Source organism: Rhinolophus hipposideros (assembly GCF_964194185.1).
Source record: "Rhinolophus hipposideros genome assembly, chromosome: 11".
NCBI lineage: Eukaryota > Metazoa > Chordata > Mammalia > Chiroptera > Rhinolophidae > Rhinolophus > Rhinolophus hipposideros.
The window spans coordinates 68,296,052-68,323,401 of NC_138057.1; the positions used below are offsets into that span (position 1 = coordinate 68,296,052).

The window sequence follows — 27,350 nt, forward strand, 5'->3', positions numbered from 1 at the left end:
TGCCTGTTTTCCCTATGCCCATGAGCTAAGAATGGTTTTTACATCTCAAAGTGGTTATAATAAATCAAAAGAAGAATATGTTAAGCTGTGAAAATTCCATGAAATTCACATTTTACTGTCATAAATACATTCTGTTCTCATTAGGGGAAATTTATTACAAAAAAGGTACTTGATTATGATTATATATTGAATTTCATCAATAAAAATTGGTAGAAAACTTTTTCTCACTATATACGTGCCTACATACTGGCCCCAAGTTTGCCTCTCAGTCGGCAAAGCATCAAATATTTTCTATCTGGCCCTTTATGAAATAATTTGCTGACCCAACACCAAACCACAAGCCCTTGCAAGGATGGAGTCAGGATCCAAATCTCCTGTCCTTTCATAGGACATCGGCCAGGCCGTATGTAACTAACAATGGTTTGAGATCAGAATGTCTTTCGCACTGTTAAAGAGAGGCGAGGTAGCAGAGGCACAAACAGGTCTACACACATATCTTGGAGATATTTCAGGTTCAGATCCAGCTCACAGCAACAAACCCAGAGTCGTGCGGGGCGGCCTGCAGGGTCTCTGGTCCCGCCCCCCACATAAGAACACAGGACATGGTGAGGCCTAACAGGAACACCCACGGAGCCATAGGTAGGGGAGTCACACCAATATATTCTCGCTGGCGGCTGGGCTGGAGACACAGGAAGCAGGATCTACATAATCTGCCTAACAGCAGTCCACGCTTGCCAGCCACCATCTTCTTGCTAGCCCCCATTCTTTCTGCTAGTGTAGCCACAGCCGTTATATTAATGGCCAATGGCTTACGGGTTACAGCTGACGGCCAACTAGCCACAGCTGCTGGCCATCTGATCACAGTTGATGGCCATTTACTACCTGAGCCAGCACCTTTCTATGTGAGGCCAAGAGCCTGGAAACTGCTTTCTGGGGCTTTGTCCCCACAGCCAGAGTCACACTAGAGCCAAGTTGTAATGTTTTGGTTGGTGGAGGGTCTTGCCTCCCATTTGTAAAAATCACAACACCTGTGAAGCTCAATAGAGCAAAGTGCTTTATTGAGGATACCTGTAGGCTTTCGGTCAGCTACAAAAGGATTAGAAACAGAGATCGTGTCCTCCCATGACCGGCTGTACCACATTATAGAAGCTTCGTCACATAGCTGAGCCTCGGGTTTCCATCAGCAAAATGGGAATCGGGATGCTTACCTCCTGGGGTTGTGAGGGTCAGCCCAGGTTTTAACATAAAATAGAGGCATCATCGAATACGAGGCTGGTAGATTTCAACATTCATCCCAATACTTCACTCATTCCTTCTTCGAGAGAGAAACTCTATTTACCCACTCTTTGCATCTGAGAAGGCCCTGGGACTTTCTTTGAGCAACCGAGTGAAGCAGAAAGGATGACGTGTGCCTTTTGAGTGTAAGGCTCAAAGGCCTGGCAGCTCCTGCTCTTGCTGGTTTTGGAGCCCTCCACATGTGACCCGGCCTCAGACAGCTGGCTGACCACAGGTACATGACCAAGGTCAGCTGAGCCTGCCCCATCCTGACCAGGAGAACTGGCCAGCTGAGCCCAGTCCAAATGCTCAACTTGAATTGTGAGCCAAATAAATGGTTGCTATATTGAGTCACAAAGTTTCAGGGTGATTATTATGCCACAGCTCTCACTGACATAGTATTGGACAACTCTGATGAAGGAAATGCCCCAGAGTTGTGTACGCAGGCCCCACCAGGACCTAGCCCAGAGCCTTCTGTGAGTACTTCAAGTTGCCTCTCCATCAGCCAGGCCAGACAGAATTACTTGAGAGCCACCTGACCTATTTCAGACAAACAAGGAAAACGGCCTGGAGGAGACACACACTTTAGGGAACCCAAACTTCCCTGAAAGACACATCAGGGAAGCTTTATGGAAGCAGCTGTGTGCTGTAACTACAGATCAGCTCTCCCATGCCTCAGTCCCACACAACCTGAGGGGGCTGGGGGTGATGTTACCAGTTCTGGCAGCATCACTTAGTAGGGACTTGAGGGCAAGAAAAGGGCTCCCAGATCAAACACGCATGTCAGTCCCAGGCTTTGAAGATGCTAGGGCTCTGATTCCAGGATGTACCTAGAGTGTTTTAAAGTATTTCCATAAGCATTCCAGCACATTCTCACAACATCCCTGAGAAATAAGAATGGCGGGAATTGGCATATCCCCACATGCTGGGGATGGAATCCCAAGAAGATTAAGCAGTTTCCTTGAGGACCCACTGAACTTAAGAGATGGGGTTCAAATCAGGTTTTTTGATTCCACATATTAGACTTTTCATGAGACAACAATGCTTCCGATCAGATGTAAAATCAAAGACCCATTTGAGTTGGAGGAAACCTGTGGAAATTATCTAGCCCATCACCTTTGCTTTCCAAATTAACAAACCAGATTTAGTAGGCACTTACTAGGTTCAGTGCGGCCTGCTGAGCTCTTTATGTATGTTAACTGCAATCCTGCCAGCATCCTGACCAGGAGGCTGACTGTCCAGTTTGCAGATTGGGTAATGGCTGTTTAGCACAATAAGTCATTTCCTGAAGTTGAGGGAGTCAGAGGCAGAGATTGGATAGGCGTCTACATCGCTCTGAGTTCAGACCTGAGCTCATTTCCACAAAGCTACACAGCTTCTTAGATGGGGGCATTGAGGTTTGGTGATTAAAGGTATTATCCAAGATCAGGCAGCCTATTTGGTTCATTATCCATTAATTCATCAAGCATTAATTGAGCATCTGCTATTTATCAGGAACGAGGTTGATCAATGGAAGTACAGGCATGACCTGGGCATAGTCTCTGTACTTGAGGAGATTAATTACGGGAGAATAGAAGTGGCCATAAATTATGCAAATCAACGGTAACACGTGGCAAGTATCTCATGGAAGACAGTGAAAAGGTTATCAAAGTTTGGAGGGAGTATGTATGTTTCAACTGGGAAAAATTTGAAAAGACTTCATGGAGAATGTGGCTCTAAGGCTTGTTTTAAAGGAAGAGCGGGCTGTTAGCAGGCAGCAATGGAGGGGGGAGGAAATTCAAGCAGAAGAAAGGCACAGAGGTAGAGAAAAGGGGTTATTTCATCATAGGTTTAGGTTAGACTCTAGGTATCTGGGGTCTCTCCAGTCTTCCTTCTAGCCCTGTAACTATGTCACGGTTTCAAGTTGAACTTTACTTTGGGCAGTATCAAAACCCCCTTTGGCAAAAGGGGCAGCGAGCTCCACCCAAACTCCTGGCTATGAAGGGAAGGCTGCTAAGGGGCACAGGGCTTAGGGGAACAAACATGGGAATCAAAGGAATAAAGACTGATACTGCTGGCTGCCTGTTTAATATTTAAGCACAGCAACAGCCCAATGAGGGACATGATTTAAAGCCATTAATGTTTCTGAACATTTTTTCCAACTAAGTGAATAATTTATAGCCAGTTACTAATAAACAGGAAAAACCACCTATTAAAATCAGCCTGCATTCTGAGGACAGTGTCTCACAATAAAAGAGTACATTAGGGCTTATCTATCGGGAAGCCAGGATGTGCCTCTCGTCCCAGTGTGGGGCACGGCTGGGAACTGTGGAAGTGAGTGCCAGGGCCTGGCTAGGACGGTGCGTCTGTGTCTTCCCACCTCACCAGCATTTGCTTTGTTCACAGTTTTCCCCAGATATTCCCATGATGCCCTGCACACTGTACTCCCATGTACCTCTGCATATTTTCTTTCTTCTACCAGCAATGCCTTCCCAGCCTCTCTCCCTGGTTAACACCAATGCATCCCTCAAAGGCTACCTTCTCTAGGAAGCCTTCTTTAATTATTCTCCCCATCTAGTAAACACCCCAGGCCAGCCCACACCACTTTCCCATGTGTCCCATTGTGCTCCAAATGTCTATTCTGTGCTTCCTTCACTAAATGATGAAGTGCTGGGGGACACGGGAGGCACACCCTATATATATACGACGTACCAAAAAGAGTCGGATTAGTGCCTTAAAAAGTCACAGAGCACTGGATGATAGCATAAGCCCTAGGAATGCTGCTTCTGAGGACAGGGCACTGGCTCTCTGGGGCCAGACAGAGCCTGCAGGGGGCAGTCCTGACTCGTTTGCTCAGAGAGAGACGCCTCATTTTCAGGAACCTTGTAGCTCCCGAACACCCTCCCAGCAGCATTTATGATGCACGAGTACCTGCCAGTGCAAGAGAAACCACAACGACTTCTTTCCAGCATTTAGACGAGCCTTGGACAACCACACAACTCCAAGATCTTAGCCAGGCTTGCTAAGACAAAGGCTCAAGCCATCTGCGGACTGAGGGGAGGGCTCTGTCCTGGCTCTGAATTCACTAGGACAAGTCACTGAACCTGGGTAAGCTTGAATTTCCTCTTCCAGAGAACGGGGTTAATTATAGTCCTTATCTTTTGGAATTTGGGGGAGCTTTTAAATGAGACAGTATGTGATGAGCACAGTACTTAGAACATACTAAATGCTCAATAAATGCTAGTTGTACCACATCTTCTTAACCCTTTGTATTCTGTGAGGATCACAACTATATCCTTTTATCCATCCATCCATCCATCCATCCATCCATCCATCCATCCATCCATCTATTCATCTTCCATCCATCCACCCACCTTCTATCCAGCCATCCACCCATCATTCCATCAATCCATCCATTCATCTTCTATCCATCCATCCACCTTCTATACAGCTATCCACCCATCATTCCATCCATCCATCCATCCATCATCCATCCATCCATTCATCTTCTATCCATTCATCCATCTATCCACCCAGTCATCCACCCATCATTCCATCCATCCATCCATCCATCCATCCATCCATCCATCCATCCATTCATCTTCTATCCATTCATCCATCTATCCACCCAGTCATCCACCCAGTCATTCCATCCATCATTCCATCCATCCATCCATCCATCCATCCATCCATCCATCCATCCATCCTCCATCCATCCATCTTCTATCCATCCATCCACCTTCTATCCAGCCTTCCACCCATCATTTCATCCATCCATCCATCCATATATTCTCCTATTCAGCCAGCACTATTCTATGCCAGTTCTGTGTTAGGCATCTGGGCCACAGAGAGACATAAATCATTGTCCTTTCCATCATGGGCTTGTCATAGTCTGAGGAGGGAGACATATGTATCCACATGTATTTATGATGGACCTATAAGGGAGGTGACAGAAAACAGCACAGGGCTTCAAGTGCCCAGAGAGAGGAGTGGCTCACTCAACTGAATTAGGGCTGAGGGAAGACTTGGGGTGGGTCCTTGGGAACTCACTTTTTTTTTTTTTTTTTTTAATGAGTATAAGTGTTGCCTGGAGAAGAGAGAGGGGAGAAGAGGACGGTGTTTCAGGCAGAGAATGATCAGTACACATACTTGAAAAGTGAGGCATGTTGGGGGAGGGAAAAGTGGCCAATGTGTTAGACACCACCAAATACAGTGGCTTGGGCTTGGAGATGGCCAGGAGTAGGCTGGAGTCCAGGCTAGAACGGAGCCTTGTGTACCAGGCTATGGCAACCTTTTAAGCCTATTAAACAGTGTGCCCTTCAACCTACAGATTCTTGTTTACAAAACTGGGTAAATGTATCCCTAATGGGTAATGATAATGACAGAAGTAAGAGTAATAATAAAATAGCAGTGATAAGAATAGTAGTAATAAATTAATAGAGTACACAGTTTCAATGAGCACCCTTTGCCTGGCTCTGTACTCAGGGCTTTACAGGCGTTCTACTACTTAATTCAATGGAAACCCTTTGAAGACGGTATTATTACATTATTAATACATTACCGTGTTTCCCTGAAAATAAGACCTAGCCGGACCATCAGCTTTAATGTGTCTTTTGGAGCAAACATTAATATGAGACCTGGTATATCATATCATATCATATCATATCATATCATATCATATCATATCATATCATCTTATCTCATCATATCATATTATATAAGACCCGGTCTTATATTATATTAAAATAAGACCTTATATTAATTTTTGCTTCAAAAGACGCATTAGAGCTGATGGTCCGCCTAGGTCTTATTTTCGGGGAAACACGGTATTATCATACCATAATCAGCATAAATATGGTTCTTCTTCCAGGGACATGAATATTATCTAAAGACTTGAGAAAATGTTAAATAATTTAACTGACAAATAATGTAACATACTTTAATGTGAAATAAGCAGGTACATATTATGAAAAAGAATGTCATGGATGTTTTTTAAAGATGGAACCTGGGATTTGGGGCTTATGACTGATGTCATTCAAGCACAGCTGCAGGCCCTTTGCGGGTGTGTGGAGTCTCATCTGCCCTTAGGGAATTTTACCACAAAAGCTTGAGAATGCATGTGACAGAATATCAGGAAACTGTTCTGGACAGGAGAGTGACATGGCCAAATTTAGTGTTGTGTTTTCAAAAGATCACTCCAGGTGTCAGGGTGGAAGATGGATTGGTGAATGAAGAGGCTGCTGGAAGAATCTGGCTGAGAGATAATGACACCTCAACCAATGGCCCAGCGTGGAGGGGATAGATGTGTGAGCCTCTGGAAGCCAAATGAGCAGGACCCTGATGGCAAGGATGGTATTAGGTCTTCATGGATGGTTCACCAGGTGCCAGGCGCTGGCCTCAGCATTTTGCAGGTATTGTCTCAAAACCCACATGTGATTTTCATACTTCAACACTATTTTACAGATGAGAACACTGAGGCTAAACACAGCTTCCTCGTTTGCTTAAGATCATTCGGTTAGCCAATGGTTGAATTAAATTTCAAATACAAAGTCCTACCTTTAAAGACTACTGCCTACACTGTGTGAACCTCAGGAAGCTCTTCCCACATGCAGAGAACCCTTTCCCTGCTTTATGAAGGTCAAGGTGCCTTTACACATGCTATGTACTTGGGGGAGTGACTAACCAACAGCCAGACCATAAAAGCCCAGTATGGACTTATGGCAGCAATCAGGTCCTCCGTTGCCTTCCTGTCTGCCTAAGGACGATGTACTTCAGCAGCCGGCAGGCTTCTGCAGAGTAAGCCATGCCTCCAAAAACACACTGGCACTGCTTTGAACCATGTGCTCAATTCCATGAAAACGGCTTTCTGCTACTATTCTGCTGTGCGTCTCTGGGCACCAATGGCTGGGCGTGAAGCCTCATGAAGCAGAAGGAGGCCACGTGCCCCCATCCTAGCCCAGAAGGCCCACTGCCACCTAAGTGGCAGGAAGAGAAGAGAGACAGTGACACACCGAGGATTTAGACCATGGTATTTGGGCTTTTTGATGGTCAGTGTAGGCTAATGGATCACTTCCAAAACTGTGTTTCTATGGTTGCTTCTGTTCCTCAGGATGTCACTAACTGTTCTGGGGAGTGGGATGGTCTGTGGTCAAGATGGTTTCACAGACATTGAACTACACAACCCAATTCAACTTTCGGTAGTGCTGGACTTCCCAGGGTCTTTAATAGTCTAAGATGCATTCAGGAATTTCCAAGAGGAAAAGCAAGTGTGCAGACTTGCCCAAAGTTTTATTAACCATGAAATTTTTTTGTCCAAGAAAATCTTAAGGACCTGTGGTGCTAAGTGCATGAGCTGGGAAATGCAAGGCCGAGGCCTACATACCATCTTTACTCTCTCTTGCAAAAACCTTATTCGATGGTAGCGGTAAAATCATGAGTACGGTGTTATTAAGCCATCCTAACAATTGTTTTCACTGCATCTACTTGAGCACGTTTACTATGTTCTGCAGCACTGAGTCTATCTCCAGGGCCAACGGAGGGCTGCACCTGGATCCCTCTTACACCATCAATTCGAAAGTTAGAAAACCGGGCCACTTTCCAACGATCTTTGAGGTTAACGTACTCATTTATTCCACAAATATTTATTAAACACTTTCTGTGTATTAGGTTTAAGAATATGAAACATATTTTTAAAAGGAGGATAGTAAACAAGGAAACAAATACAAATCATTTTAGGCCATGGTCTTACCACGGAAGAAAAAAGGCTGCTGTGACAGACAGTAGCAGGTTGGGGATGGAAAGGGGTAAAACGTTAGATTGGGTTGTCATTGTAGACAGTTCTAAGGAGTGGACATTGGAACTGAGAGTTGAAAGGTGAGAAGGGGCCAGCCAGGAGAGCAGCTGGGGAGTGAAAAGAAGCACGGCAAGGAAAAGGAGCAACAAGTTCTCAGACTCTAATGCGGGGAACCATTTGACGTGTTCGTGCAACACAAAGGAAGTCTGTGTGTCTGCAGCCCAAGGACATGCCAAGTGAGTGAAGAGGGCAAGAGCCAGATACAGAAGGAACTGGGTCTATAAGCTTTGGAAAGGAGTCTGGACTGTATTCTGAGGATAACAGAAAACACTGAATAATATTAAGCAGAAGAGTACCCTTATCTGGTTAATGTTTCTAAAAAGATTACTCTGACTGCTTTGGGGAGACAGAATCTCAAAGAGGGTACAGTTACAAGTCGGAGTTGAGAGGCGGCAGTGACTAATGGTGAAAAAGAAAGGGAGGATAGATTTGACATACATTTAGGGGAAGAATGAATTTCTTCCTGCATTAGTTTTCTTAGGCCCCATTTAACTTGTAAATTAAGATAACTCGATATCCAATATCAGTCTAATTCAAACAGCAGATTTTCTTTAATAATCTAATTCTGAAATTCTGCTGTAAGAGAAGGAAACAGATTCCAAAGTGAAAGCCAAAGTTTTTGCTACAAAGAAAAAAGTGCCATGTGGCATTGTTTATGATGGTGAAATATTAGAAACAACCCAAATGCCTAACAAAAGGGGCCTTGTTAAGACACTTGTGGTGCATAACAGGGAAATTGGGGGGAGGAATTCAGTGACACAAAACATGTTCAGGATATGACACTAAGGAAATGCTTTCAGGGTGGTAGTAAAGAGAGGAGAAGTTATGGGCTTGGAATCAATTGTGTGTATGGGGGCTGCAGTGGTAGGGAGGGACAGAGGAGAGTGACTCTTGGTGAATGGTAGAAGAAGAAAGACGGATAGATATGGTTGGGTAAAATTACAAGCGACCCTGAATATCCAACGCAGAACAATATAAGACAGCACTTACTCAGTTCTTGATAAATATTAGCTGAGCATTGCAAAGCAGTCTGCCTTCATCATTTCATCAGATTTGTACAGCAGTTCTCTGATACAGCGATTCACATCCTCAGACTACAGAAGAGGAGACTGAGGCTCAGAGACATCCAATGACTCTTCCAAAACTGAAACTGACTGGGCTGGGATTAGCAGGCCACGTGGCTGCCCCCAACTGCTCTTTATCACTCACAGTCCAGCCTGGGCTTTACTACGTGAGTTCCCAAGAGAAACTTCATCACCTTCTGCTCCGATGTATGACCTCGTCTAATGTTTCACTGGATGCAGCATTTCACAGGACTGAGACCTTGACATTCTCTCAACAAACAGCAAGTGTCTACCATGTGTGCAGGCACTGACTTTAGACCCAGAAACAGAAAGATGTTTCACACAATGAGACAAGTCCCACCTTCAAAGAACTTTATGTCTAGTGAAGGAGAGAGCCAGACAAAAGCAAATTATATTACACAAAAATGAAGCCAGCGTTTAACACCTGTATAAAGATGTGGGAGAATTCACACATGGGAGACTGTGACAATAGGTGACATCTTCATGGAAATGCGCCATTCAAGTTAATCTTGCAAAGACAGGTAGGACTTTACTCGTCTAAAACACAGTAGTTTCATGAACAAGTCTGGAACTCAGACTGCTTAGTTCTTCCTGGCTCTACTACTCAACCAGGGTGTCCCTTTGGTCAGCTTACGGCAGCCATCTGTGACTTAGTGATTTCATCTGCAAAATGGAAATTATCATTGTACTAGCTTCTTAGGGTTGCTGAGGAGCAAATGAGATAAGATGTATGTGGCAGTCAGCTTGCTGCCTGGAAGAAGTGTCCACAAGTGACCACAATTATTTATAGGGTCCAGATAGGAGATTACAGGCAGAGATGATGGCACAGAAAACAACATGGGGGTGGAAAACAGGGGTTTAGCGGAGACGGCAGAGAGATCAGAGCTCTATGGCAGCTTTGAATGCCATCTTCATAAATCTGAACACCTCTGAAGAGACTGGACAACCACGGAAGCTCTGAGAGAAGAGGAGTGACATCATCAGAGGTGGGTTAGTAGGAACTAGAGAAATGAGAGACCCCCCCCAAAAATTAAGATAAAATAAAATAAAATAAAAGTGACCATCTGGAGACCGTTGAATGGACTGAAAGAAATGAGATGGGATTTGAAATCAGGCAATGATGAGGGGTTTGTCCCATACACAGAGTTACACAGATTGTCAGAGGAAGAAGATGAGAGAGAGGAGACAAAGGGAGGAGGACGAGAAGGAGAATGAGAGAAGATGTACTTTTTAGTGAGTGCATGGTGGGCTGGGCACTGTGCTGACATACTGTAACGACGTTGGGGATGGGAACTGTCTTGAAGAAGCCGAGGGAGCAGCCTACGCTGACAGGATTAGTTTATTCGAATTTGAACATAAATTCAAATCCAACTATGAACCCAAATTGGAATCTAGTTCTAATTTATAACGGTCCTACTCTTGACCGTCTTATCATTCCGAATATTAAAGAACGAGGCGGAACCCTGCTCCGGAATGCCAGCCTGAGGATCCTTCCCCAAGGACCATCCACCTCTCCTGCACGCTTCAAAATGAAAGCAGCTACAAGAGGAAGAGTAGTTGCTGTGCCCAGGTCCTTTCCATGGACTATGGCTAATCTTGTGTAACCACTCTCAAAGACGGATGGTTCATTCCCATTGTCAGATGAGGCAGCTGGGCTCCCAGACCTTAGCTCTACCCCGAGGAGGGCAGCTCTGCTGTCCCCAAGGCCTCCGCTGAGACCATCCATCAGGCAGAGAGCAGCACGAGTGCCATGAACACAGGGAAGCAAGGGAAGAGAGCACAGCTCTTCCTGGTATCTTCAGAACCTGGGGACAGCCCGCTGAGGCCTACCTACCTCGAGACTTGCTCCTGCGCTTCCGCTTCCCTGCCGCGTGGCTGCGGGGGGCGTGTTGCAGCTGACTGACGTCGATGGGCGTGTTAGCACGGAAACTCTCCTTGAACTTCTGCATCAGGGACTCCACTGTCTCCTGCGTCGCCTCAGCTGCTGCTACAGGGTGGGGAACGGGGCTGACGTTAGCGCTTGGTCCACCCCCACCCAGCCCCTGGGGGACTGATCCTGGCCACCCGGGCCCCCTGGAGCTCCCTCCCTGACCCCGTGATACAGAAGTCACAGGCTCAGTGTAGATGTGGGTGTTGGTTTAGGCACTTATTTATTGAATACCCATTATGTTCCAGGAACGGCCCCAAGCCCTTGAGATATATAACGGTGAAAAGTTAGACACAACCCATGATTCTAGGAGTTTATAGCATGCTAGGACACATATCCAGGCATATCTGACATTCTGTAATCTGTCTGTGACAGGAGAGTGCAAAGTACTAGAGGAGCAGAAAGAAGGGTCATCTCACCCATCCTGGCAGTCAAGGCAGGCTTCTTGGAGGAGGCAATATCTTCACTGAGACCTTAAGGATGAGTAGGAATGAGCAAAGAAGGGAGGATCCGGGGGAGGTTACTAGAGAGACTGGGGATAAGCGTACCCTGGGTAGAAGGTAACACCTGCGCAAAGATCTGAAGCCAGAAAGAGCATGGTGCTTGAACAACTAAAAGGGGTTCAGTGTGGCTACAGCAGAGCATGAAAAGAGATGAGGCTGGAGAGGTCATATCACACCCTCTAAGTCATACTCAGGAGGCTGGATTGTATCCTCATGGCAAACGTAAATCACTGAAAGGTTTTAACCAGAAAACTGTCACTTTGAAGTTCAGTTCCTTTTATAACAAATACTAACGAAAGTATGGAAAACCCAAGCAGAGCTGGAGAGAAAGGCCAGAACAGAGACTGTTGCAGTAGCCAGCCAGAGGTAAGCGTCGACTGCACCAGAACAGCGACGGGCAGGTACATAGCAGTACATGCGCCAAACAAACTTTTCGGGGACGGAACTACAGCACTGTGATACGTGGATCACTTGGTACGATATCCCTGTTTTACTTCAGTAAATCCACCTAAAGAAATCAGCCTCCTCCCCCACAAAGCATACAACTTACTCCAAGCTAGCAAGTGGCAAAGTCAAGACTTCCAACTCCTAGTCCTACGTTCCATGGTATCAGTACCATCCAATGATTTGTTAGTAGCCACAGTTCCACAAAATTCCAAACTAGAAAATACTAGAAAGTTCCACAGAATGGAGAGAGTAAAGTCAGTAGGGCAGAGAGAAAAAGTTGAAAGATAAAAGAATAAAAAAGCAAGCAAGCAAGCAGAAAAGCTTGAGAAGGAAGGAGAAAGACCACATAAAAGGCAAGAAGAGGAAAGGAGAAAGAAAAGGAACATGGCTGAATGGCCTCAGTGCCTTTGTTCGAAGAAATTCCCAAAGAGAGACCTGGCTTTGAAATGTTCAAACTCGGCCCTCCCTCCATCTGTATCTTCAGAGGTTAGGATATTTCTTCCGTTTAAGCTACCTGCTGTCTGATGACAAGAGATGGGACGTGCCAAAGGTTCCTGTTTCTTTGAAAGGGTTTCACAAGACAGGACAAAGAAGGCTTGGTAACACTGCAACACTAACTTCTAAGCAGCTCTTGTTTTCCCAAGAAAGCTATCAGCTTAGATGGCTATTTCTGCAGGGGAGCTCATACCTGGAAGGCCGGTTTGGGCACTGGGTTCTGTGAGAAGCCGCATCTTTGGGGACATAGTGGAGAATCTGTGCTTGCTATGGAAAAGTGAATTGACAATACAAACAAACCATGTGGTGCCATTATAACTTCCTAACCTGCCTGTTTTGCTATCCCTCTCTTCAGATACATATATCAATTAGGTCTACGTAAAGGTGAGCCAAGAAGATCCCAAACAAGGGCCCCTACTCTAAATCTGGGATGCAGAGACCTCCAGCAAGTGGCTACAGTCCAATTCTGAGAACCACTGTCATGCCCAATCCTGATGCTTCAAACCAAGACAGGACAGTGATCTCCCCAGGCTTTAAGAGCTGTGCTATCCTGTGGTCAAAACTCCAGAGCAAGCTAGCATGAAGTCTACTGTGGATTATACTTTGTATCCCTAAATTTCATAAGTTGAGGCCTTAAGCCCCGAAGTGACTGCATTTGGAGATCGGGCTTTTAGTAGATAAAGTTAAATGAGGTCGTAAGGCGTGGTGGGGGCTCATTCAATAGGTTCTGCGTCTTTATAAAACAGAGGAAGGGACTCTCCATGGGTAGACAGCGAGGAAAGACCGTGTGAGCACACCATGGGAAGGCAACCACCTAAAAGCCAGTCCCCAGCTATGCTGGCACCTGATCTTGGACGTCCAGCCACCAGCACTGAGAAAATTCATTTCTGCTCTTTAAGCGACTCGATCTATGGCATTTAGTTACAGCAGCCCAAGTAGAATAACACCTCATCACAATGCAGGTGAAGGCCTCAACAAAAGAATTTGCGGGAGACACAAGCATGCAGTTTATAACAAGCTACAGTGGTGAAAAAACAAACAAAGAAACACAAACAAACACAACCCCCTCATGATGCCCACCATACAGACAGGAAGGCCAGTATTAATGAAATGATTGGTATATACGATGACGGAAAGGTGAAAGGTGATGTAAGAAGCTCTATTGGAGGGATATGACTTAGCCTAGGAAAGTCATGGAAATTGTTTTCTAAGGAAGTCAGCAATGTGAAGGTCTGAGAAAAGTATGAGTTACTCAGGTGAGAAGGAAGTGAGAGGGGTACGGAAGGGAGGTGAAAAGAGCAAAGGAGGCAGAGGGAAAAGTGTAAAGAAAGAACTCTTGGGAGAAGGAATATCAAATGGGCTGCAATAGCCACTGGGTATGAAACACAAAAAGCGAGTGGCCTGAGATGGTGTTGGACAGGTTGATTCCTAACCCTAGCCCTGTCCCGAACCCCAACACCAACACCAACCCGCAACCCCAACACTAACCCTTACCCTAACCCGAACCCTAACCCTATCCCTAGTCCTAGCCCTATGCCTAACCCCAACCCCGACTCTAACCATAACACTTACCCTATCCCTATCCCTAACCCTAACCCTAAACCTTCTGGGCCTTGTTAAAGATAGAACATGCTGAAGGTTTTACATAGGAGTCTGAAGTGGTCATATTTTCATTTAGGAAAGATCCTTCTGGTTGCACAGAGAAGAATTCATTGGAGAAGGCCAGCAATTGAAGTGAGAAGATGAGCTAGAAAGAGGCCACACAAGTGCACATATGGAATGATGGTAGCCTGGATAGAGTAGTAGAGTTAACAACAGAGAATCAGGTAGAGTGTGAGAGAGTAGAGACAGAAGTGGTAGATTACTATAGATAGGGAAATGGGCAAATTTGAAAGTTATTTTTTAGGTACAACTCCCTTCAAATGTGGTGCCTGCTTAGAAAAGGTGAATGGGAAGAGGGAGGTATGGAGGATGATGCCTGGTCTTCTGCCATCCACAGAGGCTGAATGATGGTACCTCTCAATTTGAGGGGGAACCCTGGAAGAGAACATGTTTCAGATATGAAAACTTGGTGGTATCTAAGTGGAGGTGCTGTGTAGACAGTAAGGGGTGTGTGTCTCGTACTCACAGGAGAAGTAGACTCTATGGACACTATCCGTACATTCCTTGGACAAGTTGTATAGCGGCTCAGAAAGTGAGTGAGTGGCACAGTCCAGGCAATGGAACACATGACTTCCTGATCTAGACGGTCTGTTCTCCGTTTGCACCCCCAGATCCATCCTCCAGCCCCAGGTTCATTCTGGCCTACGTCCTGTCCTGGAGGCAGACCCTCCCTGGGCTGTCTCTTGGCTCCCTGGTATCTGGCTACTAGTGGGGTTGGCTCGGTGGGCGGCTCTGCCAGGAGGACAAAATGCGGGGCTATGTCTTCCCTTGCCCTTTCCTGTTCCTACACCTATTTCTGATGGAGACGCTAAGGCCTTGGTCCTTTATAGCTTCTTCCAGGAGCCCCTCTCCACAGATTCAGTTCTCCCAGGCTCCCATAAAACCATTCCCTCTCCCTGCCCCTTCAGTTCTAAGCGTTGGTAGTGCTTTCCTGATATTTCTTACGCCTGGTTTCTCCATAACCCCATGTGGATTTTCTTCATTCTGCCTACACCTCTATAAATAGTCACTTCATTCACTTTCTCCTTAACAAATACTATCTGAGGGTATCTTCTTTGTCCATCTAGAACCTTGATTGATATATCATCCCTTTTCCTCATGGCCCAGACATTCAGCGATTCCTCAAGGCCAGCTTCTCCCCATGCTGTCATTTCTGCTTTACTTTCTCCTAAGCTGATGTAGATTTCACTGGCTTGGAAGAGGGGATGATATAAAGAGAGGGAAGGTTTGCTCCCCTGAGCTGCAAGTTTTCTGATCCCAACTGTAACAAATCCCTTCCATCTGTTTGGCTGTTCTTGCCTCAGCGACCATGCCAAGAGCCCAGGCAGGCTTAGAGAGGAAGTGCTCGTGCCAACCCCTCCATGGCCTATTTCATCCTGCATACCACTCTCCAACCTGCCCCATCCCTCCCAATCCCAATGTATAGCTCTATCAATATAAATATATCAAGTTGTCCAAACAAGCCACATTACCTCCTGGTACCCACTGAGCTCTGCCTCCCCAAAGCAGCAAAATGCTCACCCGTCGCCTGGATGAATGCAACAGATGGTGCTTCATGTGAGCATCGTGGCAGACCCAGGAAAGGGAGGGAGAAAACGGGGAACGGGGAGAGTGGGAAGGGAGGGAGAGCGGGGTGGGTGGAGCTGCCTCTTTCTAATTGACATATGAGATTGTCGAGTTTAATGAGAATGAACCACAGGGGCCTGAGGGGAGGAGCCCTGGTCCCCAAGTCCAGGTAGACAGGGAACTGAGGAGAGGAAAAGGGAGGAGGGAGGGGGGAGAGAAAATAATGATGGAAAGGAAAACTGTGCTCGATGATAAAGGGCAGGGGGCATGAAAGGGGAGGCAAAGAAGACTGAAAAGAAGAGGAGAGGGCAGGAAAGCAATGAAGACAGCAGAAGAGGCAAGGATAAAAAGGACAGAGGAAGAAGCAAATAAGGCAAGAGGAGGGCAAGGAGGAGGAAAAGGGGGTGGACCCTGAGTGCCTTTGCAAAGGCATGAGGGATGTGTTGATTTTCAGATACCAGGCAGGCTTCCCTCTGGTACCCACTCTGCAGAGCAGGCACCACATGCTGTATCTACCCTGATACTCAACAATTTTGCACTCAAACTCACTGCTTGCTCTCTCCCCGATGCAGCCTGGGATATTTTACTACCAAAATGTGTATAGGTTGTGTTCACGTTCCTGTATCACCTTTACCATCCTCTTTAATTTTCCTAGACTCATCCAGCCTATGTAAGAAGTAAATTCACAATTACTGAATACCAACTCTTTGCCAAGCAAGGAGCCTGGTTTTCCTTGTGTTTTCGCATTCATTCCTCCTAATGACCCTGAAAGGTAAGCCTCATTAGCTGCTGTTCAGAAATGAGGAAACTGAGACTCAGAGAAGTGAATCATCTCCTCAGGTCACAGAGCTTAGATTCAGGCTATGGCGGCACTAATGAGCCAGCACCATCCAGTGTATCACCCCACACATTATCTTTCCCGCCTGCCTGATGGATGGAGATGGATATCCCAGCCTTGGAGTTTGGATGTGACTTATCTGGGCCTAACCAGGGACTCTGCCAGGTCAGCCCCTCTTAAGTCATCTAGGGAAGGCATTCCAGTCACTGTGGCCCTGGCTGGAGCCAGGGGCTCAATGTGGTTGGAGAATGACCCGCTGTGCCAGAGAAACCTGGCTCAGTGTTGATGGTCAAGACTGTCCAGCCTGGAGATCCTAGGCTCAGCTTATGCCACATTTTGCCAGTCTGTCTCATTACAGAACTATGATCAGAGAACGAAGCCACAGGTGGGCAATTGTCAGCCATATTGCCTAGTGCAAGCAAAAAAAGGGTTCCACTGTCAACTCTGCCATTGTGTAACCTTGAGTAACTCCCTTCCCTTTTACGACCCTCAGTTTTCTCCTCTGTAAATGTCTGCAGGGTCTTTGGGAGCAGTGAATGTAATTATGCATGTAAATTGTCTAACAGAGCTCCAAGAACATAGTAAGTGTTCAAGAAAGGGCAGTCATTACCCAACTTTCTCTCACTTACTCTTCAGCTTCGTGATTGGTCAATCAATCCATTCATTCACTTACTCATTTTGAAAATCATCTGCACTATAAAATATCCACTTTGGAAATCCTTTAGGAGAGTACATATTACCCCTTTTACTCAGGTGTGAAAATAGAGGCACCGAGAAATAAAGTCATGATAAAAGTAAGCCGCAGACCAAGGTCCAGAAGCCTGGTCTCCCATTTCCACTACTCTTCCCTGCTTTCCCAAATTTGAGGATAATTTTAACTTCAGATCTTGTGATGTTCAATTTATGCGTCAACTCATCTAGGCCATGGAACCCATGTATTTGGTCAAAAATGATTCTAGACCTTTCTGTGAAGGTATTTCTTAGTTGAGATTAACATTTAAATTAGTAGACTTTGAGTAGACTACTGTCCATGGTGTTTGTGGGCTTCATCCAATTCGTTGAGGGTCTTAACAGAAAAAAGACTACCCTTCCCTCAAGGAAAAAGGAATTCTGCCAGTGGAGTGCCTTCAGACTCAAGCTGCAGCAGCACCTCTTCCCTGGGTCTCCAGTATACCAGCCTACGCTGAAGATTTTGGATTATCAGACTACACGATCACATGAATCAATTCCTTAAAATCAATCAATCAACCTGTCTCTCAATATATAGATATGAATACAGGTGATGAAGATGTAGATATAAATCTAGACATAAATATAAAGTTGCCCCTTGAATATCATGGGTTTGAACTGTGTAGGTTCATTTATACACAATTCTTTTTCCAATAAATATGTAGAATCAAAAGTTATACTTAGATTTTTGACTTTGCAGGGGATTCTGCACCCATAACCCCTGCATTATTGAAGGGGCAACTCTGTATAGAGAGCTAGTATGTATATAACCAATCTATACCTATGCCATATTTATACCTAAAACTATATAGATATAGATCTATATATCTCATACGGTTTTTCTGAAGAACCCTAACTAATACGGGCCTAGGTTTGCACCGTAAGTCTTTGGACTGGGCACTCTCAAATGCCAGGATTGGAGGGAAGAAAATAAGAGAAGATGTCCCAATTCTAAAGTATACCTCAGCTGGGAAGACCTTATATGAATGGAAGAAAAACAAACAAACAGAAAAACATCAAATCTGGAAGTTGCATGAGTCCAGTAAATGAAACCAACATTCCATCTCATCTAGGAGTCACTGCTTCATAAAAAGAAAAAAAAAAAAATAAGTAAGAAAGAAAACGGTGTTCCTTAGTCAGATGAAAACACTGCACTAGTAGAACCAATTTAAAACCTATGTATGTATTTTTAAAAATGGCCACCTCTTCCCAATTCTCAGGGATAAAATGTTGATGGATGGAATTTTCTCCCTTTGTAGTTTTTCTCCCACATACCTTCTTAAACCTTTGATGTGTGGTACAGCTTATCTTCAAGCAAGTGCCTGCAGACAAGACAAATGAACAAATAGCAACAAATATAAATTGGAAAACGGGGAAATAGCCTTTTCTTATATACATGATCCTGGGCCCGTAAGTGAATACTGCAGACTTGTAGGGTGGTCATAATTTCTGCCAGAGAACGACACTGAATTTAAATGATGGAATTGAATGTAGCCATATTTCCCTCTGTTCTGCTAAAAACACAACACCTTCTAGATTCTCTGGAGCTGCTGTCCTACCCAGGACACAGATGGGCTGTAAGATTCCTTCCAGCTCCATGGTTGCGTAGTTCGGAATGTAAATGAAATACGCTTTCAATAAAATGAACACAATGACCACAGGAACTGCACTTTTCAGTTTTGCAAAGAACTTTCACTTCTTTCAACCAATGTTATCCTTACAACTTCCCATTTTTTGGAGCTAGAGAGGCAAAGGAGTTTTTCAAAGGTCAGGCTGGAGTTGATAGAACAGGCCAACAAGTCTAGGTCAAGAAAGAAAGGGTCAAGGGATACACAAAGGCGGACACAAAGGCTTCTTGGTCACTTTATTGCCACCTTGGTGGCAAGGCGTGGCTGTGGAAAGGCTTTGGAACCACCCACATTTTGGAACGTTAGCCGTGTTTCTCACCAGCTGTGAGACACGGCAAGTCACTTAACTGCTCAGAGCCTCGGCTTCCCCCAGTGCTAAAATAGGGTTTGCGATTACAACTTCATAAAGCTATTTCTGGATTAAATAAAATGTTCAAATACTTATCACAGTGCTTGGTACAGAGTAAAGATTTTAAGGATGAGACTGAATATTGATATTGCCTGAAAGATCTTAAACTATCAATCATAGCAAATCTGGTTGTGCCAGACAACCATGGAAGGCACGCACAGGCCCAGAATCCGATGGGACCCAATTACCAGCCCGATTCCTGCACAGGAAGGCCATGTATGGCCCAGCACACCTTGGCACTGGAGGACACCTAGAGTAAATATTTAGAATTCTTCATCCAACACCATTACTGGGCACGGTGTCAGAGGTAGACACTGGGGACAGTGATGAGCTGCATTGCCCTTTCTTTAAAACGTGACACCGTTTAGTGGAAGAAACAGGTAAAGATAACGAAAATAGATTGTGCTAAATGTCCAGATAGAAAGAGACATGTGACAAGAACACTGAAAATGTGCTCTCTACTTCCATCTGCAAGCAAAAAAAGGTTTGGAAATTTCCCAGAGGAAATGCCAGTGCTCTGAGCCTAAAAGAATGCAGAACCAGGTAAAGAGATGATAAAAAGAGTAGCATCAGTGGGTGGAAGACACAAAGACTGTAGAGAAAATCCCATGCAGTTTGGTTCCTCCAGAGCTGAAAGTGAGAGATGATTTTATTCTATTTTATTTTCTTTACCAAGAAAATCCATCTTCGAGCTAGGAAGAAGGGCTCTTTTCCCAGATCTTAGCTCAAAAAGCCCAACTATTTTGAGAGACCTACTCTCCAGCCACGCCACCCTTTCCTGTGCCTGTAACTATTACCTCAAATACACTGGGCATGGCGAGTGCACACAGTGTAGCAATTCGACAGACTTGAGTTTAAACCTCCATTCTATCCCTTACTCATTATGTGACTCTGTGTATTGGATATGTTCCTTCACTTCTCTAAGCCCCATGTCTTCATCTGTAAAGCCTTGAACCTAAATGTCCTCAAGAATTGTGAGTTTTTGTGGTAGGTTATTGCATTTAATTCAATCCAATCATATATGCACAGTGTTTACCCAAAATGGATTATGCACGCAGTAAAGTAGAGCTGTTATTATTGTTATCCAGCTTAAGTGACATAAGCTTGTAAGGGGGCTTTGCCCCAAGTCAAAGCTTAATACTCGTTAGTTCTCTTTGGGTAACTCATGACCTTTGACTAAAGACTTTAGAATCTAATTCCCGATTTTTCTCTCCTGTATAAATTGTACTGTCATCCCTGTCCCCTGTAACACCCAGGTGTTCCATCTCCACGCGACTTCGGGTGGTCCCCATTCTGGTCACACCTTGGTTCTAGCCATAACCCGGGACCTGGTATGGCAGCAACATGACTCCAGGAAACACAGTTTACACTCACGGTCCTCTGCTAACTTTCATACCTAGCTGCGTCATGCTTATCAGGTTTGTGCTTTGACCTCTAAGAGTTCACCAGGTCCTGAATTTTAGCTACATAGTGGCAAACATTTGGGAAGATACACGTCTGTTGCGGACGGAGATGTAGGTCCACCATTACGAGCCAGAGGAAGTTGTACTGGCAGCTGGTCGGCAGGGAGAGGAGAAACCCTTGCTCATACCCCTACTCCCTCCTGAGAAATTTACCTTCCTCTTGGTGTCCCTTCTTCCCCGAGAGAGTTAGCTTGAACTTTTGTGGTACATCTGTGAGCAAGGTTCGCCTTACACGTAGCATTCCAATGTATCAAGAACATCCTATTAGTCATGGAATCACAGTAACAGCGACAATAACATTTACTATGTATGGAGTGTTTATAATGTGACCAGTATTATGTTAAGATAAATATGACCGTCGCTTAACGTCATTCTCATATTGACTGCGGAGTTCTTTGCCTAATTTCTTCACCCCTTCACACACCCACACTCATGCTATAGTGTCACTGTAAATGGGGTGTACTTCATTGACCCTTGACCTACGCTTGGCTGTGTGACTTGTTTTAGCCAGTGGTATGTGGGTAGAAGTCAGCATGTGCCAGTTATGAACCTGGGCTTCAAGAGGCATCACATATGTGTGCGGGCACATCTACACATGTCACCACCACAAGGAGGAACTTTCCCAGGTAGCCTGCTGGTCCAAGGACAATGAGCAACTCATAGCTTCACAGCTCTGCAGCATGGAACAGAGTCAATTGACTCCAACAGCTTGGGTCATTGACCTCAGCCAACCTGTACACAGTGAGCAAACCCATTTGAAATGAGCACAACACTCCATCTGATCCTCAGATATGTGACAAATCAGTGTTTATTATTGGATGCCGCTGAGATACTATAATTATTTGTTATACAGCATTGCTGTAGCAAGGACTGACTGATACACAACCTTCCAAGATACATATCATTATATCCACCTTACAAATAGGTAAGTGAGGTACACCATGGTTAATTAGTTGTTCAAGGGTCATAGAGCCTATAAATAGCAGAGCTGGATACACACCTTCAAATACTATCTCATGGCTTGTTTTGGAATGGGCCCATTAGGCATGGCTTAATGAACTGACTTCCACATTGGAGTGGATGGAAGGAACTTCTCTCAGCCAGCTTCCCTTTAGACCATATTTATGAGAGTTAGGAGCGGGATTCCAGAAATAGCAACCATCTGAAATCAAGGTGTCCCTCTTCAGTGGCATAATGACTGTTAACACATCTATTCAGAGATTTCAGGGTTAGGCTATGCTTGCTGAATGGTTGAACAAAGATTTCATAGGATGTATGACTAGGCACTGAATGAGGAATATCAAAACATACAATTGTGACATATGCACATTACTGACCCATGCTATGGTGGGGAAAGGGGTTGACAGAGAGCAGAATATGGAACTTGTGCAATTCTCACCTTCAACTGGAAGATTTTCCTCCCATCTTCTTTTAAACTAAGGGCAAATTTTCCCAGTGTAAATGGGTGGTTATAAATTTAAACACATGTATGTGAACTATAGTGAATGGCAGGGATTTGAGGAGTGAAATTAATGCAGCTGCATTGTAAGTATGCCCTATTTCTCAATACTAAACTTTTAAAAATAGACTGGCTAAATATATAGACAATAATGGATTGAGGCTGAGTTGGCGTTACTATAAGGCTCAGGATTTTCCATTTAATGACTTATAATTTCAATTTCCCATTTCCACATGACAGCTAGAGCAGACTTGCTTTATTATTCATGATTACATGCTGCCACCACACAAAAACGCAAGCAGAAACCTAGAGAGCAACATCGGGGGAGGGGATAGCAGAAGATCCTGTGTGGGACACTCAGCAGATCTGAAGAAGACCAGATCTTTAGTTCCAGCTCAGCTGCTGTGTGACTTTGGGCACCTCAACAAACCTCTCTGAACCTTGGGAAATAAGCACTTCTATGAGATGCATGTTAAAACATTTGATAAGCTGGGTCACTACAAAGTTTGAAATATTGCCATTTTACTCTTACTAGTAAAGGCTAGGGTCCTAAATTCTCCTCTTCACGTCCTTAATCAAATAAACAGTGCACACACAAAGAGGTGAGATGAAACGCCATGGTAAAAACACACTATAAAATTGTGTCATTGTTAAGCTGAGGTTCAAATCCTGGATCTGCCTGCTAGCATGTGCCCACTTTTGATAATAACACAGCCTCTGTGAGCCTCAGTTGTTCTTCATTCACTAAATGGAGATGAGGACACCTACAACAAAGGTGTCAATAAACACGCTAATGATACCATTAAGTCATACCTGTTGGCTGTTTATCTCAGGCACCATGACCTCATATGCCGCTCACCAGAAGCCTGGGTAGTGGGTGACATTATATGGAGACAGAGAAAGATCTAGAGCCCAAGCTGGTCAGACACCTATAATCTTCATTACTGCTGAAATGATGCAATAGGAGGAGGAACTAAAGGCGGATATGGAGGGAGAAGAAAAGGGATAAGCCTGTGGAATGGTGGGTCCGTCCCAAACACTTACGGAGGGCTGCCATGTGGACATGGGTCATGTATGCAACTCAGGAATGAGTTTTAGTCCATGGCTACATAATTGTGAATTATCTTCTTCCAACATTCATTAGTCCTGGTTTAAACTGGCTCAGCTAAGTATTATGGATAGCTCCTTTTTTCTCTATCCTTTTCCCAGGGAGCAGTGGAAAAAAAAAAAAAAAAGACTGAGCTAAGGCAGTAGAGAGAACAGGAAATCATGTCTTTAGTGGAGCAGAACAAATTCCTCCTCTGATGTTTTTTTTGTGGGATAATAGACATCCATCCCAGGAGCCATTTATACAGGGAGCCTGCAGGCATGGGCCGGGGGGTCTTGAGGAATACTCTCATTTCGCCAGATGTGCACAGTGAGGTAGAGAAATGGAATAAAGAAAGACAGAGACAGAGACAGAGGCTGTGACAGAACCGCCAAACCAAGCCCGTCTGGAGATTCAGACAGCGAGAGGCTCCCACTCGAGCTGCTCTTCTGACAGGAGTGTCCAGGATGAAAAACACTCTTGCTCTCTCCCCAGAGTAGCGGTCCCTGCTTCCTCACTCTTTGTCTCTCATCAGTCACTTCCTGATTTAACCCTCCAGAAGCTGGGCCCTGCCTGCATGGATCAGATGTGGGTACCCAACTAGATGTTTTGGCGTGCTCACCAATAATGGAATAAGCACATAGTCAGGTGGGGGTTCTTCCCTCATCACCTTACTATGCAATTTCAGTTCAATAATTTGGGCATCAGACATCTCTGGGTGATTTAACAGGAAGGTGACCACTGAGAAAGTAACTTCTACTCTTGGGCTCCACTAACAAAAGCATCACATCTTAAAACCAAGAAGGGGACATCTTCACTGTGCATTGCTCAGATCACAGCTAGGGGGCTGTGTGGAGACCTGCATGCCATATTAAGAATATTGTGAGCAAAGTAGAGCAGGTCCAGATAGATATTGGAAGCTAGTCTGATATGAAGGCTTATAAATGGCATCATAAGACACTGTGAGGGAGTAAATGTTAGCTACCTTCAATTATCTGAATGGCTGTAGTACTATTACCACTTGTAATACTGTTTAATATTCTTGTTATTGTAGCTACGTCCTATGCACCAAAATACACACATTATCTACATAATTCCAAGAGGTAAATTTTTTGAGTGTTTACACTGGACCAGGCACCTGCCAAAGAGGGTGAAAAAAGGGAAGGGATTTTAGATGCACAAATTGCCAGTTATAAAAACAGCCACGGGGATGTAAAGTACAGCACAGGGAATATAGTCAATACTATTGTAATAACTGTGTATGATGTTAGATGGGTACTAGACTTATCGGGGTGATCACTTCATAAGTTATATAAATGTCTAATCACTATGTTATACACCTGAAACTAATATAATATTGTATGTCAACTGTAATTGAAAACTTTGGTTTCTTTTTAATTAAAAAAGTGCTTGGCAGATATAATTTCATGTAGTTCTCAATGATACTGCAAAGTAAACTCTACTTGTATCCCTCTTTTACATATGGGAAAACTGACCCTGAGACAGGTAAGGTTTTTGAAAGGCAGAGTTCTGCAATCTCAGCATCAGTGATGTTTGCTGCTAGACCACTATTTGCTGTGGGGACTGTCCTGTGTATTGTAGGATGTTTAGCAGCATCTCTGGCCTCCACCAGTTAGATGTCAGTAGTGCCCTTCTTGAGTTGTGATGACCAAAAGTGTCTGCAGATGTGGTCCAATGTCCCTTGAGGGGTAAAATCAACCCTGATTGAGAATCACTGCACTAAGGTAATCTATGCGGTAAGTGAGAGGGGTGGCATTAAAATTCAGATCTGTCTGGTACCAAGATACATGATCTAAAAATAATATCACTAACAATCGCAATAGTAATAATTATTACTTTATGAACCCACTATATGACAGAGCTTTCTAATTATGGAAAGAGGAGGTTGGGGAGGTGGTTAAGTCCTCTGAAACCAAGCAATCAGGCAGAAGTGTCACATTCTAGAAATAACATAGAAGAGATTCATGCATTAAATAAGGGTGGACTAAAAGACAGGGCAGACCAGAGATAATCCTAAAAGTCAAGCATTCTGCAAATGTAAAACTGGAGGTTCTAATTTTTATTTAAAGTGCATTTCAATACTTAAACAGAAAAAAAAAATCTTAATTTGAATTATCTTCTTAATAGAAACCCAAGGAAATTCACCTTGTTCTTACGTGTACATGATTAGAAAGATGCCATTCCCAACTCCCTTTCTTCAGCCCTCCAACACACACACACACACACACACACACACACACACACACACACAGAGACACACACAAACCCTCTTGTCCATTCATCTGGGCTCAGAAACAATTGATCCACTATCTGATTTTAGGCAGAAGAAAACTGAGATACAATAGCAAGTCATCAGCTGTGCGGAAAATTGGCAATTCTCCATTGGTGTGTAATAAGTTAATGATGCCTGAGAAAGGAAGACATTGACAAGAGAAAAGCCCACAACCTCCCACCTGCCTCTTTTCAGGGCTAGAGCATCTGTATCCTGAACCACATTTGAACAGAGAGAAGGGAACTGGAGGGAAAACAGGAACATCTCTAGTAATTAGAGGCTGGAATAAAAAAAGACACATGGACCCAAGTCAGTAGGAAACCTGCTGGAAGCCTATCATCTAGGTGGCATTTCAGAGTCAGTTCTCAAAAAGGCCTGATAATGCAATGAATTATACCCAAATGAAGTTAAATCAAAGACTGGATTGAGTTGGGCTGGACATGAAAAATGATTCTTGAATTAACTGGTGAGTCGAACAACAAAAGAAAGGGACAAGAAGAAGATGTAGAATTCCATATCCAGAGAGCAAGGTGTAGAGAGAGATCTACGTGTCTGGCCGACTTTAGCATTTACCTGCAAAGCACAGAAACTGACGCAACACCTGCTGGGTGATGGTGGGTGTGGTATAGTAAAGAAGGAGTTTTCCAGGCGGCACATATAAAGATGTGGACTTCTAAAGTCATCTTCCATTCAAAAAATGCTGTCATTTTGTATGACTGGAGTTCAGTGCTCCTGGAGGGATGTGTTGCCCATGAGGTGAAAGAGCTTGTGATCATGTTCAGAAGAGACTTGAATGTCAAGCTAAGCATATGAACGTTAGTCTGTATAATAAGGAAGAGTATATGTAATTTATTGAAAGATATATGTATATATAGAAATATTTTGATCAGAAGAGTGGCATTAGCAGAAAGATCAATGTGTCAGTGTGGAAGAGAGATCTTAGGGGAAAGATTGGATAGTGACAATAATCATAACATGAGCCGAAATGCATTGAGCCACTCAACACGTGCCAGTAAGTGTGCTAAGCATTTTATATGAGTCCTGCTATTGCATATTCACAACAACCATATGAGGTAGGCACTTCAATAAATCATTTACTGTAGAGGACGAATTTAAGGTTAGAATTCAAATTGTGGTCAGTTTCCCAAAACATTTATTGTTGAAGTCAAGATACCATAACCAAGATTTAATTCTGGTGACTACCGGTTTATTCAGGGAGGCTGTGTAAGTCCAGACAAAAGACCATCCAAACAAATGTTGACTAGAGCAATGTCAAAGGAAATAGAAGAATATACATAGACAGATAGATAGATAGATAGATAGATAGATAGATAGATAGATAGATAGACAGAGATAGATATCCATTTCTATCTATCTAATTCTATGTCTATATAACTATATCTATATCTATGGATTGGAATGGACAAAAATGATAGAAATTAGATCTACACAGGAAGACATAAGCTTAAGTTCAACAAGCTTGTGAATATCTCCATAGCTTTGCCTTATAAAACCAATCCTTGAAGGTTTACGGCTCTTCCTGGACAAGGCACATCGTCTACTCTGAATTTCACTGTTTTCTATCTTCAGCAAAGTCTAAATAACTTTTTCCATCCTTGTGCTTTTGGATGTGCCTGACCCTCCCTACCTCA

The 27,350-nt window shown here is 44.1% G+C and overlaps 1 protein-coding gene across 1 annotated transcript in view; it reads right to left on the minus strand.

Moving 5' to 3' along the window:
• Positions 1 to 27,350, minus strand: part of ASTN2 (astrotactin 2) — a gene marked incomplete at its 3' end in the record, with an annotated part of 830,851 nt that overhangs the window by 572,001 nt on the left and 231,500 nt on the right. Inside the window, exon 4 of the mRNA XM_081066707.1 lies at positions 11,027 to 11,179. Coding sequence (XP_080922833.1) covers positions 11,027 to 11,179 — 153 coding nt within the window. The remainder of the gene's footprint in view (positions 1 to 11,026; positions 11,180 to 27,350) is intronic.